At 35.5% G+C, this 18,234-nt stretch overlaps 1 protein-coding gene across 1 annotated transcript in view; it reads right to left on the bottom strand.

The window, feature by feature from the left end:
• ARHGAP42 (Rho GTPase activating protein 42) overlaps positions 1–18,234 on the bottom strand; it is a 316,690-nt gene that overhangs the window by 50,195 nt on the left and 248,261 nt on the right. Inside the window, exons 9-12 of the mRNA XM_078432969.2 lie at positions 16,254–16,354; positions 14,232–14,341; positions 11,565–11,643; positions 9,694–9,733 (exon numbers count right to left, since the gene is read on the bottom strand). Of these exons, the coding sequence (XP_078289095.1) occupies positions 9,694–9,733; positions 11,565–11,643; positions 14,232–14,341; positions 16,254–16,354 (330 nt within the window). The remainder of the gene's footprint in view (positions 1–9,693; positions 9,734–11,564; positions 11,644–14,231; positions 14,342–16,253; positions 16,355–18,234) is intronic.

Below are 18,234 nucleotides of genomic sequence, written 5' to 3'. Positions count from 1 at the left end.
TTCACAAAAATAAACTCAAAATGGATAAAGGACCTGAATGTGAGACAGGAAACCATCAAAACCCTAGAGGAGAAAGCAGGAAAAACCTCTCTGACCTCAGCCATAGCAATTTCTTACTTGACACATCTCCAAAGGCAAGGCAAAAATGAACTATTGGGACCTCATGAAGATAAAAAGCTTCTGCACAGCAAAGGAAACAATCAACAAAATTAAAAGACAACGAATGGAATGGGAAAAGATATTTGCAAATGACCTATTGGACAAAGGGTTAGTATCTAAAATCTATAAAGAACTCATCAGACTCCACACCTGAGAATACTCCAGTGAAAAAATGGGCAGAAAACATGAATAGACACTTTTCTAAAGAAGACATCCAGATGGCCAACAGGCACATGAAGAGATGCTCAATGTCACTCCTCATCAGGGAAATACAAATCAAAACCACACTGAGATACCACCTCACACCAGTCAGAGTGGCCAAAATGAACAAATCAGGAGACTATAGATGCTGGCGAGGATGTGGAGAAATGGGAACCCTCTTGCACTGTTGGTGGGAATGCAAATTGGTGCAGCCACTCTGGAAAACAGTGTGGAGGTTCCTCAAAAAATTAAAAATAGATCTACCTTATGACCCAGCAATAGCACTGCTAGGAATTTACCCAAGGGATACAGAAGTGCTGATGCATAGGGGCACTTGTACCCCAATGTTTATAGCAACACTTTTAACAATAGCCAAATTATGGAAAAAGCCTAAATGTCCAACAACTGATGAATGGATAAAGAAATTGTGGTTTATATACACAATGGAGTACTACGTGGCAATAAGGAAGAATGCAATATGGCCTTCTGTAGTAACGTGGATGGAACTGGAGAGTGTTATGGTAAATGAAATAAGTCACACAGAGAAAGACAGATACCATATGTTTTCAGTCTCATGTGGATCCTGAGAAACTTAACAGAAGACCATGGGGAAAGGGAAGGAAAAAAAAAGTTACAGAGAGGGAAGGGGGCAAACCATAATAGACTCTTAAAAACTGAGAACAAACTGAGGGTTGATGGGGGGTGGGAGGGAGGGGAAACTGGGAGATCGGCATGAGGAGGGCACCTGTTGGGATGAGCACTGGGTGTTGTATGAAAACCACTTTGACAATAAATTTCATAAAAAAATTAAAAAAATAAACACATGTGTATACTTTCATCATACTTCAGTAAATCACAATGAACATACACTTCCTCTCACTGGAAGTGAACAGTATGCAGTATGCTGGGGTTACTGTTCACCCATACCTGTTGCCCCTTCCTGCAGAAAAGATTATGTTTCTTAGCTCCCTCAAAGGCAAGATTGGCCATGTGATAGACACTAACCAATGAAATATGAATGGAATTAAATGATGCCATTTTCCAGCAGGCACTAAGTAAGTCAATATGATTCTGCCAATCCTGTTGAGGTCTGGGGAAAGAGGTCAAACAGCATACTCTGTCTCCAAGTTCCTGATGTAGGAGACGGTCACAAAATGTGGTGTTTCTGAAGGAAGTGAAGGAAAATATATTCTGTAATGGAAAACACACAACCTCCTAAAGCCATGAAGAGGTTATTGCATTTAATGTCAGTGTTATGAGGACTGAACAAAGCAGGTTCTTTATAGCTTAAAGGAAAATTAGGAACTCCAAAGTGTTCAACTGAAATATCAGTTGAAATGGTCCTTACAAAAACAAATCACATCATTAAAGGCTGATAATTTATCATCATTCTTCTTGAATGAAGGACAAGGCACTCCTGCTTAACAGTACAGAGTACCCATCCTATACAGTGGAAATACAGTAGTGAATCAGGACTCAGTGCCTGGGTCAGAGCAGGCAGTCCATAAATGCTTATTAATTGATGGCTTGCTAGTTACTGGTTTGCATGTGGGTTGTGCAGGTACCCTTGCTAATGCTTTCTAGAAGGGTTAGAGCTTGGCTAACAAGAGAAAAATTTTGTCAACTCCTCCCCAGATCGCTTACTCCCTGTCCCATATCTCCCTGCTAAAGAAAGGGGCAGAAGGATATGTAAAATACAAATACCACCAAATTCCCAGGGATTGAACACTATAATATTAATGATACTTGGCTTTCAGAGGTAGAAGTAGGAAACAAGCTAACTTAAAGAACTTTTATATTCAATCAAAAGTTAAGTGTAAACATCATTTTTTTTCCTCCGGAAACTATTCAGGGATAAAGCTTTTATTGAAATCCAAATAAAGTTTCTATAAATAAAAATAAAGGCAGTTTAGCAGCATAATAGCTATTAATCTCAACAGAATTCAAACAGCCATGAGGAAATGAAAAAGAATAGTCTTCTATACAGCTAACAAAGCAAAAGTCCTTGTACCTTCAATTTCCTAGTAATTAAAAACCCAGCATGTCCTTACAGATCTAATCTACTTGGCCTTACAGTACCTTCTCAGGGTTGACAAAACAAAGCAACACTTGTCTTTAATTTCTAATTCACTTTTCTAATCTGCCAATTCAGATTAAAAATCAACATATCACAGATAACTAATATCATATTATCCATGGCTTGAAAGAAACAGAAAAAAGGAATGAGTGCATTTATTGGTGTTTGTGTCCCACAGGACCATTTGTCTTCTCCCTGCTTCTTAGGAAGCAGTTAACTCTCCACAGCCCTGGCCCAACCTGTTACTTCTTCCTGATCTGCCCATGAAAAGTATTTGAACTATAAACCCTTTTCCTGGATTTCAGTGATAGAAACAAAATTATTTGATCACAGGTGTGGGAGAGGATGTGGTGAGGAGGAGGATGTAACCCAGGGACATCTGAGAACTTCCAAAATTAAATTATTTAGACAGTAGTGTGAGGCTCAAAAACTTCATGACAGATGGCAAATGCCTAGGATAAGAAGAATGAGCTCAACTTTCTTTTCTTTATTGTTGGGGAGAACATGTTACCAAAGCACACATGGGGAAAGTCACCGACAGACAGTGGCAGAAATTGAGAGTTTGGGGGAAATTCTGAAAGTATTTTCTGGTCCAATCATGAGGACATGTAGACATGTACATGAGGACTGAATGTTGAGTGACTGTTATTTATGTGACCAAATTATGACTTTCATTAGCAGAAACATCATTTGAAAGGACTTTTTTCCCATTTACAATACCTGGAATAAAGTAAGTACACAATGGAATACTGATGAACCAAACTGAATGAGAGAATGAGAATTTGGTACATTTTCTCTCACAGTTCTCACTTTCTCCAGACCTAGGGTAGAAGGACCAACTGAAAAACCATCACACAAAACATGTTTGAGTGGGGACAAGCCTCAGGGTACCAACAGAGAATGCAGAGCAAGCAAGCCTAGGAAAAATGACAACTGCCTCTATCTCTTTAACTAGTCCCAAGATGAAGATTTTGGGACATAGAAGTTTTTTCACAAAAAATAATTTGCTTCAAACAGTATGGTACTGGCACAAAAACAGATACACAGATCAACAGAATAGAGTAGAAAGCCTGGAAATAAAGCCAACTTATCTTTGAAAAAGGAGGGAAGAGTTTACAATGGGAAAAAGATGGTCTCTTCAACAGATAGTACTGGGAAAAATGAACTGCTACATGCAAAAGAATGAAACTGGACCGCTTTCTTACACCATACACAAAAATCAACTCAAAATGGATTAAGGACCTAAATGTGAGACTTGAAACCACAAAAATCCTAGAAGAGAGCACAGCCAGTAATTTCTCCAACATTGGCTGTAACAACATTTTTCTCGATATGTCTTCTGAAGCAAGTGAAATAAAAGCAAAAATAAACTACTGGGACTACATCAAAGCAAAAAGCTTCTGTAGTGCAAAGGAAACAACCAACAAAGCTAAAAGTCTACTGAATGAGAGTATATATTTGCAAATGACAATCTGATAAACGGTTAGCATCAAAAAAATATACAAAGAACTTATATAAGTCAACACCCAAAAACAAATGATCCAATTAAAAAATGGGCAGAAAAGGGGCCACCTGGGTGGCTCAGTTGGTTAACTATCCAACTTCAGCTCAGATTATGATCTCATGGTTTGTGGGATCAGATCCCACGCCGGGCTCTGTGCTGACAGCTCAGAGCCTGGAGCCTGTTTCAGATTCTGTCTCTGTCTCCCCTGCTCATTGTCTCTCTTTTTTCTCTCTCTTTCTCAAAAATGAAATAAACATTAAACATTTTTTTTAAAAAATGGGCAGAAGATATGGACAGACATTTCTCCAAAGAAGACATTCAGATGACCAGCAGACACATGAAAAGATATTCAACATCACTCATCATCAGGAAAATGCAAATCAAAACAATGAGAGATCACCTCACCCCTGTCAGAATGACTAAAATAAAAAAAAAAAATACAAGAAACAACAAAAGTTGGCTAGGATGAGGAGGAGGAAAAGGAACGCTTGTGCACTATTGGGCGGAAATACAAACTGGTGCAGCCACCATGGAAAATAGTATGGAGGTTCCTCAAAAAATTAAAAATAGAACTACCCTATTACCCAGGAATCACACTACTGAGTATTTACCCAAAGAATACAAAAACACTAATTCAAAAAGATATATGTGCTTCTATCTTTATTGCAGCATAATTTACAATAGCCAAACTATGGAAGCAGCCAAAGTGTCCACTGATAGATGAATGGGTAAAGAAGATGTGGTATATATACAGAATGGAATATTACTAAGCCATAAAAAAAATGAAATATTACCATTTGCAACAACATGGATGGAGCTAGAGAGTATAACGCTAAGTGAAATAAGTCAGTCAGAAAAAGACAAATACCATATGATTTCACCCATATGTGGAATTTAAGAGAGAGAAACCAAGAAACAGACTCCTCACCACAGAGAACAAACATGGTTATCACAGGGGAGGTAGGTGGGGAATCAGTGAAATAGGTGATAGGGATTAAGAAGTAGACTGTGATGAGCACTGGATGATGTATGGGTTTACTGAATCACTATATTGTACACTTGAAACTAATAGAACACTGTATGTTGACTAGACTGGAATTAAAACTTAAAAAAATTGAACTACCCTCCAATCCAGTAATCATATTACTGGGTATTTACCCCCAAAATACAAAAACACTAATTCAAAGGGATACATGCACCCATATGTTTACTGTAGCATTATTCTCAATAGCCATATTATGGAAGCAGCCCAAGTGTCCATTGATTCATGAATGAATAAAGAAGATGTGGCATATATACATAAAATGGAATATTACTTAGACATCAAAAGGAATGAAATCTTGCCATTTGCAATGACACAGATGCAGCCAGAAAGTATGTCTAGTGAAATAAATCAGTCAGAGAAAGACAAATGCCATACGATTTCACTCATACGTGGAATTTAACAAACAAAACATAGGAGAGCAAAAGACAAACCAAGAAACATTCTCTTAACTACAGAGAACAAACTAGTGGTTACCAGAAGGGGGTGATAGGTGAAATAGGTAAGGAGGATTAAAGGAAGACTTACCACGATGTGCACTGAGTAATGTATAGAATTGTTGAATCACTATACTGTACTCTTGAAACTAATATAACACTGTATGTTAACTCTACTGGAATTAAAATAAAAACTTAGTAAAACAAAAAAAAATTGTTTTTTTGAAAGTGGGCTCAAATATGGAGAACTATTGGTGTGTTATTCTTTAACAAAACATCCCTAATGGTATAGCTTGAGGGAGAGTTTAGTTCTAATCTTACCTAATAATATCTGTTTAATAATGATAATAGACATTGCTATTCTCAAAGTGTATGCATTCCCAAAGTCTTAGAATTTCAAGAAAAGAATACTGTAGCAAGCATTTTTTACAACCAGAAAAGCATTTGTGGACCAATTTTTCAGTTTTTGTACTTGATGCTTTTTTGTTGTTGTTAAGATGAGTTAAACTTTCCTTCTCTACTGAATTACAGGCTAGTCTTATTTGCAGCATCTATAGTTCAAAAACCACAAAGTCCTGAGATTTTTTCACGTTAGGTTTATAAAAAATAGTCTCGTAACAGTGAAAGAATAGTTTTACTCTTCATTTCATAGCGTATCTTCTCTCTGTATATTCACAGTATGGCTCTATTTTAGGATGCTAGATAGTTTTTGCTCTATTACCATTAGGCTTTTTAGTGAAAGCACAAACACAACCACTTTTAACGGTTGACATTGAAAACACATTTTTACCTGAGTTTTTATATTTTACTATCCTAAGGTTCATTATTAGCCTTATCAGTTCAAAAACATAAACACATCCCATACAAAACTGAGTTTCCAAAGGATAGCTAGAGCATTTTATGATAAACAGAATCCATCTGAATTACCAAAGCTATAAAGATGCATTTCCCAATTTGGCAAATGAATCAAGACTAGTACTGGTTTCAAATAACAACTGAGAAGTTATTGATGGAAATTGACATAATTCCACTCTGGAAAGTAGTCAAATGTCTAAAAGGAACACAGAGATCTCAAAAAAACAGGATGATATCTAGAAAAATGGTAGAAGAGGTGAACATAAAGATAAAAGCTGCTCTGAACTCCCAATGTGATGAGCTTGCTTAATTCAAGATTTAAAAAAGAGGTCTGAGAACTTCACCATCACTGGAATATAATTTTAAACTGAAACAGGTAAAATTCTGGACATGTTGCTAGGAAGAAAACATGACACTTATTTCAGGTTAAAAAGGACCATATGCTTGAATCTAGAATACCATTAAGTGTTCACGTATATCCTATAAGTTGTTAAATCACTAGTAAAATAGTGGTATATTGATAAGACACATGATAAAAGAGATAAGAGGTAAGATTACAGTCTGAGCAGAGATTCAAAGTTCCATTAATACATTTTAGACCTTGATGTAGTAAAACATTAAAAATTACATGCAAAAATGTTAAATTCTGAGGACCAGGAGAGCCTCTCAACTTGTCTGAGAGGACGGTCATTTCAGGGAAAGGGACGTCATTGCATGTTGGGTTGACGAATGTTTAGAAAACCTTGTTCACCTAAGTTGTCAATACCAAAATGTCTACCCCTCAGCTGCAGGGAGCTTATTTCTAGAAGGTACATTTAATCCTGTCCTCCATTAACCAGAGTTTCTTTTTATTGATGGTACATGCCATTGTCTTGTCTTTTCAATAGAATAGTGATTCTCTTTGGGTGAGAAAATCTGAATCTCCAAGAATGTGGAAAAACAATCAGAAACAAGGATGATTTTGGATAAGTTGACCTTATGTCCACATAGTAAGACCTCTTGAAATCACTATGTAATTTTGTGTGTGATTTATTTAGAATGTTTAGAACAGTTAAAGGGATATTAATTTCAGCATTTATAAGTCAATTTATTAGGTTACAGAAGATACCACAGGTTTAGAAAGATTATATTAGCCAGAATCACAAACTTGTTTTATTAGGGTGTTGCATTTGGGTGAATAAAATTTACTAGTTTTGTAATTATAATTTGTATGTCTAAAAAAGCTTCACTGATTAAATGTATAAATGGGGGAATTCTATCAAAGTTATAAAAACAAAATGAAAACATTTTTAAAAATTAGGACATTTATACATAAAATAAGATCTGTACATTGATTAAAAATAGGCTGAAAGAAAAAAATACAGCTTAAGATAAAATAATAAAAATAAAAACTTGAAACTAGGGTTAAGATTTATAACTTTGAGCACTACATTACTAATGAAGCAAACATAATTATAATATTCTTTTCTATCATCAAAATCTCCCCTTGGGCAATAAAAGCCTACTGGTACTCAGAGCAACAGTAAAAGCAAATGTGTGCTGAGCACACATCTCATGGAAGGCCTGTGTTAAGTACTATGAAGAAGGCTACAAGGTTCTGTCACAAGTTGTTCAGAGAACTAATAAGTCGGATACTAAAACACTATACCAAAAGCAAAATGTGAGAAATGACACAAACACATGGACTGTAGGATAGCTATTTTTCCGAAAAAAAAAAAAAATTTTTACAATTATAAATGATGGCATAGTGATGTTTCAGGTGGCTAAGGCTACAAGAAAGTAGATTTCTGGAAAAGTCTTTAAGGCACTGAAGAAGCATGATGCCGTTCCATAACAGCATAAGTACATGTGACAACCTCCTTATTCAAATTTTCTAATTATTTTACAAACCCTAGTTTCCAGAAATGCATTACTGTTCAAATATATTCTCACTGACTTGACCACGTCCCTATTTAGAGCTTTATTCAATACCATATATAGGTTCAGTTTTTTCCAAAAATTCATCCTTGAGTAGTTCATTTGAATCTAAAAGAACTATCTTTCTTTTGAAAGAAACCAGTATATGAAAAATGAAACCAGTATTAGAAAACACATTTCAAACTCTACTCAAATGCAAATTATACAACATATTGCTCTTTAGGTAACTATTTAGAATGAACATTTGGTACTTATCTGTTGGTTAATATTTCTGTGATTAGATGTAAGCGGGCAATGGAAGATTTTATACTAATCACTTTCCTTGATTTGCAATAAAGAAATGCAAGAGTAAAAACTGGAAATAATTTTCCAAGTCTCTAACATTAGGAGTATCTTTTTTTTGAGAGAGACAGAGAGAGAGGTAGAGACAGAGGGAGAGAGAGAATCTTAAGCAGGCTCCACATTTAGCATGGAGCTCGACGTGAGACTCGATCTCACGACCCTGAGATCATGACCTGAGCCAAAATTAAGAGTCGGACACTTAACCAACTGAGCCACTCAGGCATCCCAGGGGTATTTTAAATCATGCTTTTTCTTTTGATAATTTCTGAAATTAATCACTAGGAAGCATTTCATTCATTTAAAGTAATAGGTTTTTTCATACACTTAATATTTATGATTTTCAAATGAATGCTTTCCCAGTTTTTATTTTTACTCCATTCTCAGTTGCATTTTATTAGCAATTTAAAAATTAGTCTGTTTTAAAAATAAATTTAGACATCATGAGAGAAAGTCAATTGAGTTAAATAAAACTTGAAATTGCTTTAGAAGATGTATACATAACCTTAGAAATAAATATACAGACTAATTTTAAATGTCAAATAATCTGACTACATAAGGTACATATGAAAATATTCTAAAATAACCAAGGGTAAAAGGTGGAAAAAAGGTAGCAGATGATTAAGGAGGATTGAGAATGTTATGGAAAAACACATAAAATGTGTTTAATAAGAATGTTTTGCTACTAAGGACTCAGCAATTCTACATTGAGAAAACAGGTTTTCCTATATATCCCATGTGTTATGGACAATGTCTTATCACATCACACTCTTGGGTACAAAGTATTCATGTCTTCAGTCTTGTCAATGGCACAGAGAAACTAAAATAAAGAAGCCCTTTACTGCCATTAAAAATATTTTAAAAATCAACTAAATATCAACTGCTTCAAATCTCTTCCTGGGATAAAGCAAGGTACATACCTATAAGTAAATAAACACCAAATAAGTAAAAACTAATTTTGGTTACTAAAACACCAGTAGTTTAATGCCTTTGCCTTGAGAAACTTCTCTGAATGAAAGTTTTAAATTTGCTTCACCATCAGACTTATGATATGTTTCTATTATTTTCCCAGAATTAACTCTTAATATCACATAATACTTTTGTGATAAAAAAGAAAAAAAAAACTATGATAAAATTTTAAATAATTATTAAAGTGACTTACTTTCTTCTTTCTTGCTAATAATGGCAGGCAGAGTGTAAATCTGAAAAACAAAGGAAGTCTGATCAGTTAATGACCCAGCACAGAAACAGGGCGATATTGGTACAATGATACACAAAAGGAGTACCTTGATTTCAAGATCTTACAACTAGTATGTCCATAGAGCCATTTCCCTACCCTATCAACCAACCTTGCTTCCCAAGCCTTTCTATCATGGCTATCCAGCCCTGGGCAAAGTTCTAGCCCTTTCCATTTGATTTATGTATCTCATTCTATTACCCAACATGATGCATAGTATGTATTCCTTCTTCAGGAAGGATTTCATGACAGATTTTACCAGATTGCTGCTTCCTCAAATTATCTCCTTAGTGTTTTGTTCTCAACATGTACAACCTTAACTTGTACTTGAGCTATCACACTGTCTTCTAAATTTGCTTTAGGTCAGGGCTTACCTCTCAACTATTAGTGGCAAAGAGTCAAGTCCTTTTGTTTTACTTTTTAATCTGTAATTGGCTGATACTTTTGTAAGTTATAATAAAATTAAAACATAATAAACCTATAAAGAATAGGTGCAGAGTCCAAAATTTTTATTATTAAACTCAATAGGTGTAAAATGACTACTTCTAATTGCTATAAAATTTTCCAGATGCTTAATCATACTTTCTGCACTCATTTTATTGTGGATTGGTAACAGTTTGAGGGATGGCCTCAAAGCCTAGGGTCCACACTTTATATAGTTCTGTTGTTGCACAGGTACTCTGCACCAAGGTTGTTCACAAATTATTTGCCAACTAAAGGATAGTTTTCAATGGATAGGGCAGGGCCTCCTATTTTCTCTGTGTGCTCATACCTCCAACCATCCAATGTGGTGTTCTTCATAAAGAAAACAGACAGTGATCGATGATTTATTCCTTTTTACATCAGCCTCCCTAATAATTTTAAGTAAATTATCATGGCCACATCAAAATAACTATTAAAACAGTGAAGATATGGATGGGAGGGAAAATGTCAAGCCACAAGGCAGTTTTACCAAATGAGACTTTTTTTTTTTAATATGAAATTTATTGTCAAATTGGTTTCTATACAACACCCAGCGCTCATCCCAGCAGATGCCCTCCTCAGTACCCATCTCCCATTCCCCATCAACCCTCAGTTTGTTCTCAGTTTTTAAGAGTCTTTATGTTTTGGCTCCCTCCCTCCCTAACCTTTTTTTTTTTTTTCTTCCCCTCTCCCAAATGAGACTTTTAAACAATGATATAGACCACAGGATTAGTTCTTACCCTAAACCTTTGCTCATCACACTGATCATAAAGCCTAACACAGGCCTTGCAAAGAGTGAGGACTTTATTATTAACTGAATAAAATAATCAAATCAGTACAGCCAAGTTCATGGTAAGTAATTTGTTAAAAAGTAATTTTAGGATTTTAAATTAGTCCTGGAAGTTATCCTGAGAAACAAATTAGAAAGTTGGTGTTATGTACCAGTGAGACAATACCAGAAAAACAGTAAGAGTCTACTCCTCTGATTTGCTGTATTAATATTTTCAAATATACTACAGACAAAAAATCCGGATATACTTTGTAATTAGAACAATAAAATCTAAAAAAAAAAATTAACATTTATTTTTAACTTTATTTATTTATTTATTTATTTATTTACTTATTTATTTATTTGAGAAACAGAGCAGGAGCAGGGGAGGGACAGAGAGAGAGGCAGACAAAGAATCCGAAGCAGTCTCTAGGCTCTGAGCGACATGTCAGCACAGAGCCCAACACAGGGCTCAAACCCATGAACCGTGAGCTAAGCTGAAGTCAGACACTTAATCAACTGAGCCACCCAGGTGCCCCTAGAACAATAAAATCAAAATTCTTACTGGTTCTTTCCCATCCATGGCTTCGAGCCAGAGTTTCCGATTAGCTTCTGAGAATGCCTGTAATGTGATGATTCCATGCCTATTAAAAACAAATGTTTTATATATTTAATTTATTCCTGTTATGTCTTCACCCATTTATTATTTTTTTGTGGTTTTAAAAGTAAAGGTAAAATTTTAAGAAAAAGCAGGAAAGAAAAAAATGAAAAGAGAGGAAAAAAGAAAAGAGAAGAAAAAAAGAATTTAAAAAATGAAAAGAAAAAGACTTATGGTTCCTTTTAGAAAAATCACTATGAGGACACACACACACACACACACACACACACACACACACACATATTTTTAATTCTAATGGTTGCAAGTAGTAAAATCATTGGTTTATGTATGACTGCCTGAAGAAGGCTAGTTTCAAACTCTTTCCTCTGAAATGGCCACAAAGCATTCACCACAGTCCAGAACGACCTAAACATTCTCCAATATTAGAATGATTAAGATTATGACCCCAATGTGGTACAATCTAGTCACTAAAAATAATTTCAATGAGTATATAGTAATATGAAAAGTTTCATACCATACCTAGTTAATTATTAAGAAGACATTAAAACCAAAGTGTTTATCTATATCATGATCACAATATTAAAATTAATTCATTTAAAAACAATTTTTCCCATGTACCCATTCTGAAATAGTTACTTGAGGATACATATACATTTCAAGAGAGAAAGAGTAAGAAAAGGGAAGGAGGAAAGCAATATAAGACAGAAAAAGACAGGAAATCCAGAAATAGTAAAATTGATCTAGTTAACTGCAAATTATCCAGAAAATAAATTTGAACAGGAAATTAAAGGGCTCTGTGAAGAGATACATTGAGGAGGAAATTTCATTTAAATATTGTATGATTAAAAACCAGTATGATTTAAAACTGTGACGAAGGCATATTATGCCTTGTGTAAACAGGAAAACAGATCATTGGAATGACAGGAAAAAGAAAAATGTATGTGAAGATTGTGATCACTTGATCTTAGAGAATCTAAGCCAGTATAAACAGAAATAATAAAATAATAATCAATATTTGTTGGCTGTTTATTATGTGCCAGGCACTATGTTGTAAATGTTACCTTTCTTATCTCATTTTATCCTCATAGGAACCCTTTGAGGTGACTAATTATTATCCTTATCCTTACAGATGAGCAAACTAAAGCAGAATTTAACAATGTGCCTCAGGGTTACAGAACCAAAAAGTGCTGCTGAAATAAAGAAAAATCACTAGCATGTTTGTATTTGTGTACATAGAAAATACAGAAGTTCCTACCACAAACTATTAAAACCAATAAGGAGCTCAACAACTATGCTGGGTATAGATTGATATATTAAAAAGATTAATAGCCTTTCTATCCATGAGCCTCAAACATTAGGAAAAAAATATATACTAATGAATTCTATTCAAAATTGCAATAAAATGAAGAGACTCAAGAATAAATCTAAAAAAAATATGTAAAATATTCAAAAAGAGTTCAACTGTCCATTAATTAATTAACAACTTCAATGCTACTCCAAATCAAAAACCCCAAAGGATTTTTGTGGAGACAAAGGGAAACTTAATAAGCAGATTCATAAAATGCAAAACCACAGGGCCAAAATATTTAATACAATTAAAAAAAAGTTTTAACGTTTATTTATTATTGAGAGACAGAGAGACACAGAGAGTAAGCAGGGGAGGGGCAGAGAGAAGGGGAGACACAGAATCCGAAGCAGGCCCCAGGCTCCAAGCTGTCAGCACAGAGCCCGACGCGGGACTCGAACTGACAAACTGTGAGATCCTGACCTGAGCTGAAGTCGGTTGCCCAACCAATTGAGCCACCCAGGCACCACTATTTAAAGAAGCATAAAAAGTGGGGGCCTTGCCCTACTAAGTAGTTATAAGCGACATATATGTAAACTATAGTTTATAAGAGTATATAGAGTAAGCATTTTAAATAGTGCATTCACACAAAGCTAGAGTATTCAGAAAAGTATGGTAGTAATGCAGGGGAAGAGAAATAGATCATGGAATAGAATAGAGAGAAAGAAGTATATCTGTCCGTATTTAGTTTCTGTTCTTCTTGTATTGATACAAGGAAAAAAAAAGTAGAGCTAAATATCCCCATTAGATTATAAACTCACATGCGCAACATTTATGTCTCTCCCAATGTCCCAATGTCCCAATGTCCAGAACGGTGCTCTGCCCAGAGGAGGCACTGAATTTCACCGGCTGAAGGAAACTAATGGCATTCCCAGCTCTGTCTTATTATTCCTTGGAAGCAAGGCTACCAGGCTTCAAAAGTCCACAAAAAGGCTTACCCAGGCATGGTGAACAATGTTGTCAGGATCATTCGTAGTAAAGGGAACTCAAGTCCACCACAAATCCCCTAATGTAGTCATTTATGTTGATTTCCCAAATTCTTCTTTGAGTGATGTTGCTTTTTGCTAGCATTCTGTGTCTGATTTATTTATTGAATGCATCATGCAGTATATATTTGTTGAATAAATACATAAAGAATGAAATAAATATGCATACTGTTTTTAAAGACTGAAAAACAAGTACCTGTATACTGTTTCATACTTATATCTAAACACAGAAACAAATAATTTAGCATATTAAAAATATAAAGTAAAAATAAAACCTCAAACCTTTCAACTACTTCTATGTCAAAGCAGAATCGTTTGTCAATTGAATCTGTCTTCCGTCGGATACAAGATTTCAATTTAAACATTTCTGGTGAACCAGTAACAAGGCCATTCTGAAACAAGAGGAACACATTATTGACGTGATGACAAGGGCAACTGAAAAATATTAAATATGCCATCTAAGGTTGCTTCCATTAAAATGTTAATTTAAAAAAAAAGTTAACTTAAAGGTTATATATAAAGGTCATAATCACATCCTGTCCTCTGAATACAGACTTTTTGCCTAATGTTAACTGCTCAATTATAATACAAACTGTTTTTTAATAAATTAATCACATATACTCATATTACTTAAATAATTTTGTGGCATGCCTGTCTAGTGGTCTTAAATACTTAAACTTATGTTAAATAGCTCTACAATGTACATTGTTTAGGACTTCAGATTTACAGAAGGTGTTATATCACAGTTACCTTAATGTCACAATTAGATATACAGAATGCTTGTCAGGATACAACACTGTTGCTCTGAATCAAATGCCCAAGGTTGCTAAGAGATTAGTATTGTTTATCTGTGTGTGTGTGTGTGTGGGAGGGGGCACACACGTGAGCAAGTATGTGTGCGTGTGTGTGTGTGTGTGTGTATTAAAGTCTTATAGTATTAAATGATAATTGGTTCAAAGTCTCAGGAGAGCTACCAAAATAATACATTTCCAGTATTTGCTTGCTATAAATGTATGGCTTTCATACACAACACATGACTGCTCTGACGATAACCAACTGCTATTCTACTAGTGAAACCACAACTGTTTGGATAAGATCCAACACAAGCTGAAGCTGTAAGAATTCTCTTCTATATACCTGAGACACCAGTCACCTTAAGGAGAATGTTTACCTAATGTCTGGTTAATTCTGCTATCTTTGGTTACAAAGATCACAGATTTATTTATTAGCAGAAGTTTGGCTTGGTCTACTTGTTAACAGCTCACTGACTGTCACATAAGTGGGCTTTCAGGCAACATCTTTTCTTATGAAACCTTTAAAGTACAAACTAGCATGATTACAGCACTTAACTTCTCATGATGGCAGGAATTGAAGGTTACTTTTGCTCTGGTATGTTCTCCTTTATATTCTGTCTCTCCATTTGAATTATTAGACTCTATTGAATGCCCAAGCACAATAAGTTTCAGCTGATGTATTTGAGTATATATCTAAGTTAGATCAACATTTACCTCTGCTATGATCTATACCACAAATTAGCCAGGTGAGTCACTTACCTCGATTTTCTAATCTTTTAAAATAAGGCTAGACTAAATAATCTTTAGGATAACTCTCAGCTCTAGGATTCTTATATGATATGGCTTTAAATTATCTAATTCTTAAGTCCAGTCACTTGCCATATTCATATCATAACTCACAAAAAGATTGTAACCTCTACACAATAAAGGTGCTGCACTCTGTAGCAGTAGCACTTCCTTATATAAAGTACACTTTGTTTTATATTGTTCACTAGCCATGCGAGACATTCAGTGACCAATTTACTTTTGGGGTAAATGGGCATCAATTGATTCTTCTGAGAAAGTTTGCTGGCCAGCATTTCAGTAAACAGCACACAGTTTAGAAGAGGAAGCAGCATGCAGGGGCAAAAGGCAGCCTCCCACAGAGGCCACCTGGAGGAAAGATGCAGAGTCCTTGAGCCTGGTCCAGCCACCAACAGTCTCTACTGGGCTGCCAGCTACAAACAACTCTGCTGCCAGGGATATGGGAGGACACCTCTGTGGTCTCCTGAAGGATCCCTACATTGAACTCCACTCTTATAAACATTCCATGAGGAGATAAAGGAAAATCCTGGCCACTCTTTCAAGTCATCAAGATCACTGAACTTTGAGAAGACTTTTTTTGACTTTTTGATTTTTAAAAATTTTTTACATGTTTATTAGAAAAGCAAGCAAATGTGATTTTTTTTTTTTTTGCTTTGTTTCCATTACTTAACTAATAAACTCAGTTTTTTAAAAAAAGAAAACTCACCATTTTCCCACTGGATTTCATTTCTGAAACACTCATTGTAAATGTTTTACTTCCCTTATCATATGTACAATAATGTTTAATCCATGTAAAACCAAGCGGCCCTGATGTAAGGAAACAAACATTACAGATTGTTAATAAATGATTTGTGTCTAAGTTTGTACAGTTTTTGAGGCTATGATACACAACTCCATAGGCCATGAAAGTTTAGAATATTTACTGTGAGAAAGGCCAGTGTTGGGGAAGAGTGGTATGGGGTAAAGTGTCTTGGAATCAAACGTGGCTTTACTTGCAGCACTGATACTCCTTTGTAGCTCAAGAGTTACATTACCTCTGAATTTCAGTTATCACAGTAAAAGTGACATATCTTACATTCCAAAGAGGTAGGAACAATGAGAAATAGCCTGAGTTACTATAACTGATATCCTTACTTATATCATTGTCCTTTACTCTCAAAACTGCCAGAAACTCTACTAAAACTTTAGCCAGGTCATTTCATCCACTTTGCTTATAACCCTCCAGTGGTTTCCCACTTCACTCCAGGTAAAAACCAAACAGCTGGGGTGCCCAGGTGGTTCAGCAGGTTAAGCATTCAACTTCAGCTCAGTCATGATCTCATGGTTTGTGAGTTCAAGCTCTGCGTCAGGCTCTGTATGACAGCTGAGAGCCTGGAGCCTGCTTGGGATTCTCTGTTTCCCTCTCTCTCTGCCCCTTCCCCGCTCATGCTCTGTCTCTCTCTCTCTGTCTTTCTCTCAAAAATAAATAAACATTAAAAGTATGAATACTTCAAAAAGGACTTAAAAAACAAAAGACGAAGAACCTATTACTATACACAATGGCCCTACATGTTCTGGCCCCTCATTACTGATCTGTCCTCACATCTTACTACCTTCTGCCTTATATACTCTGCTCTAGGTACACTGCCCCTCCCCCTTGCTGATTATTGAACAGAGAGAATGCATTTCTACCCCAGGGCATTTGTACACCCTGTTCTTCTTCCAGCCTGAACTACTTTTCCTTCAGTTATCTGCATGGTGTGCATCGTTACTTTCTTCACATCTTTTCCTAAATGACACCTTTATAATACAGCCTTTCCTGCAGAGATATCTAACATCTCAACACTCTTACCTTGATATTTCTTATATCTCTCTAGCTTTATTTTCTTCTTGGCAGTTATCACTATCAAAAACATGATAAGTTTTATGAATTTATTCTATTTATTGTTTGTTTCTGCCACTAGACTATAAAGCTCTATACAGCAGGAACATGTGATGTTCTGCTCACTAGTTAGTATATTCTTTTCTTTTCTTTTTTTTTTTTTTTTGAGAGAGAGAGAGAGACAGAGAGTGCACATGTGAGTGGGGGAGAGGGGCAAGGAGAGAGAGAGAGAGAGAGAGAGAGAGAGAGAGAGAGAGAGAATCCCAAGCAGACTCCACACTCAGCACCAAGCCTGATGTGGGGCTGGATCCCACAACCCTGAAATAAAGAATCAGAAAGAAAGAGAGAGAGAGAGGGAGAGAAAATCCCAAGCAGACTCCACACTCAGCACCAAGACTGATGCGGGGCTGGATCCCACAACCCCAAAATAAAGAATCAGATGCTCAACCAACTGAGCCACCCAGGCGCCCCTTACTAGTATATTCTTAATCCTTAGAACAGGCCCAGACATTAGCTGTCTCTCAATAAATACTTGACAAATGAATGAAGGAATTAATCATTCATCTTTCTAAGACTTCACTGAACTTGGAGTTATTTCCTCTTACCACTAATCTGAAAAAAGTGAACTCAACTCCTTAAAGTAAAAATAACTTTTAATTTTCATTTAAAAGAAAGCTATATATGTATAGTGCTCATTTTTACCCCTATAAATACTGTGCAACTCTTTCCCATAGCATACCACATTATTCTCCTATATTCTCCTTAAGGAATTAGATGCTGCTGCTTCACCAGGAATAGGGATGCATGGTGATTTAATTTTTCCATG

Source organism: Panthera onca, chromosome D1 (genome assembly GCF_046562875.1).
Source record: "Panthera onca isolate mPanOnc1 chromosome D1, mPanOnc1 haplotype 2, whole genome shotgun sequence".
NCBI lineage: Eukaryota > Metazoa > Chordata > Mammalia > Carnivora > Felidae > Panthera > Panthera onca.
The sequence above is the reverse complement of the archived record's forward strand: the minus strand, read 5'-3'. Positions and strand labels throughout refer to the sequence as shown.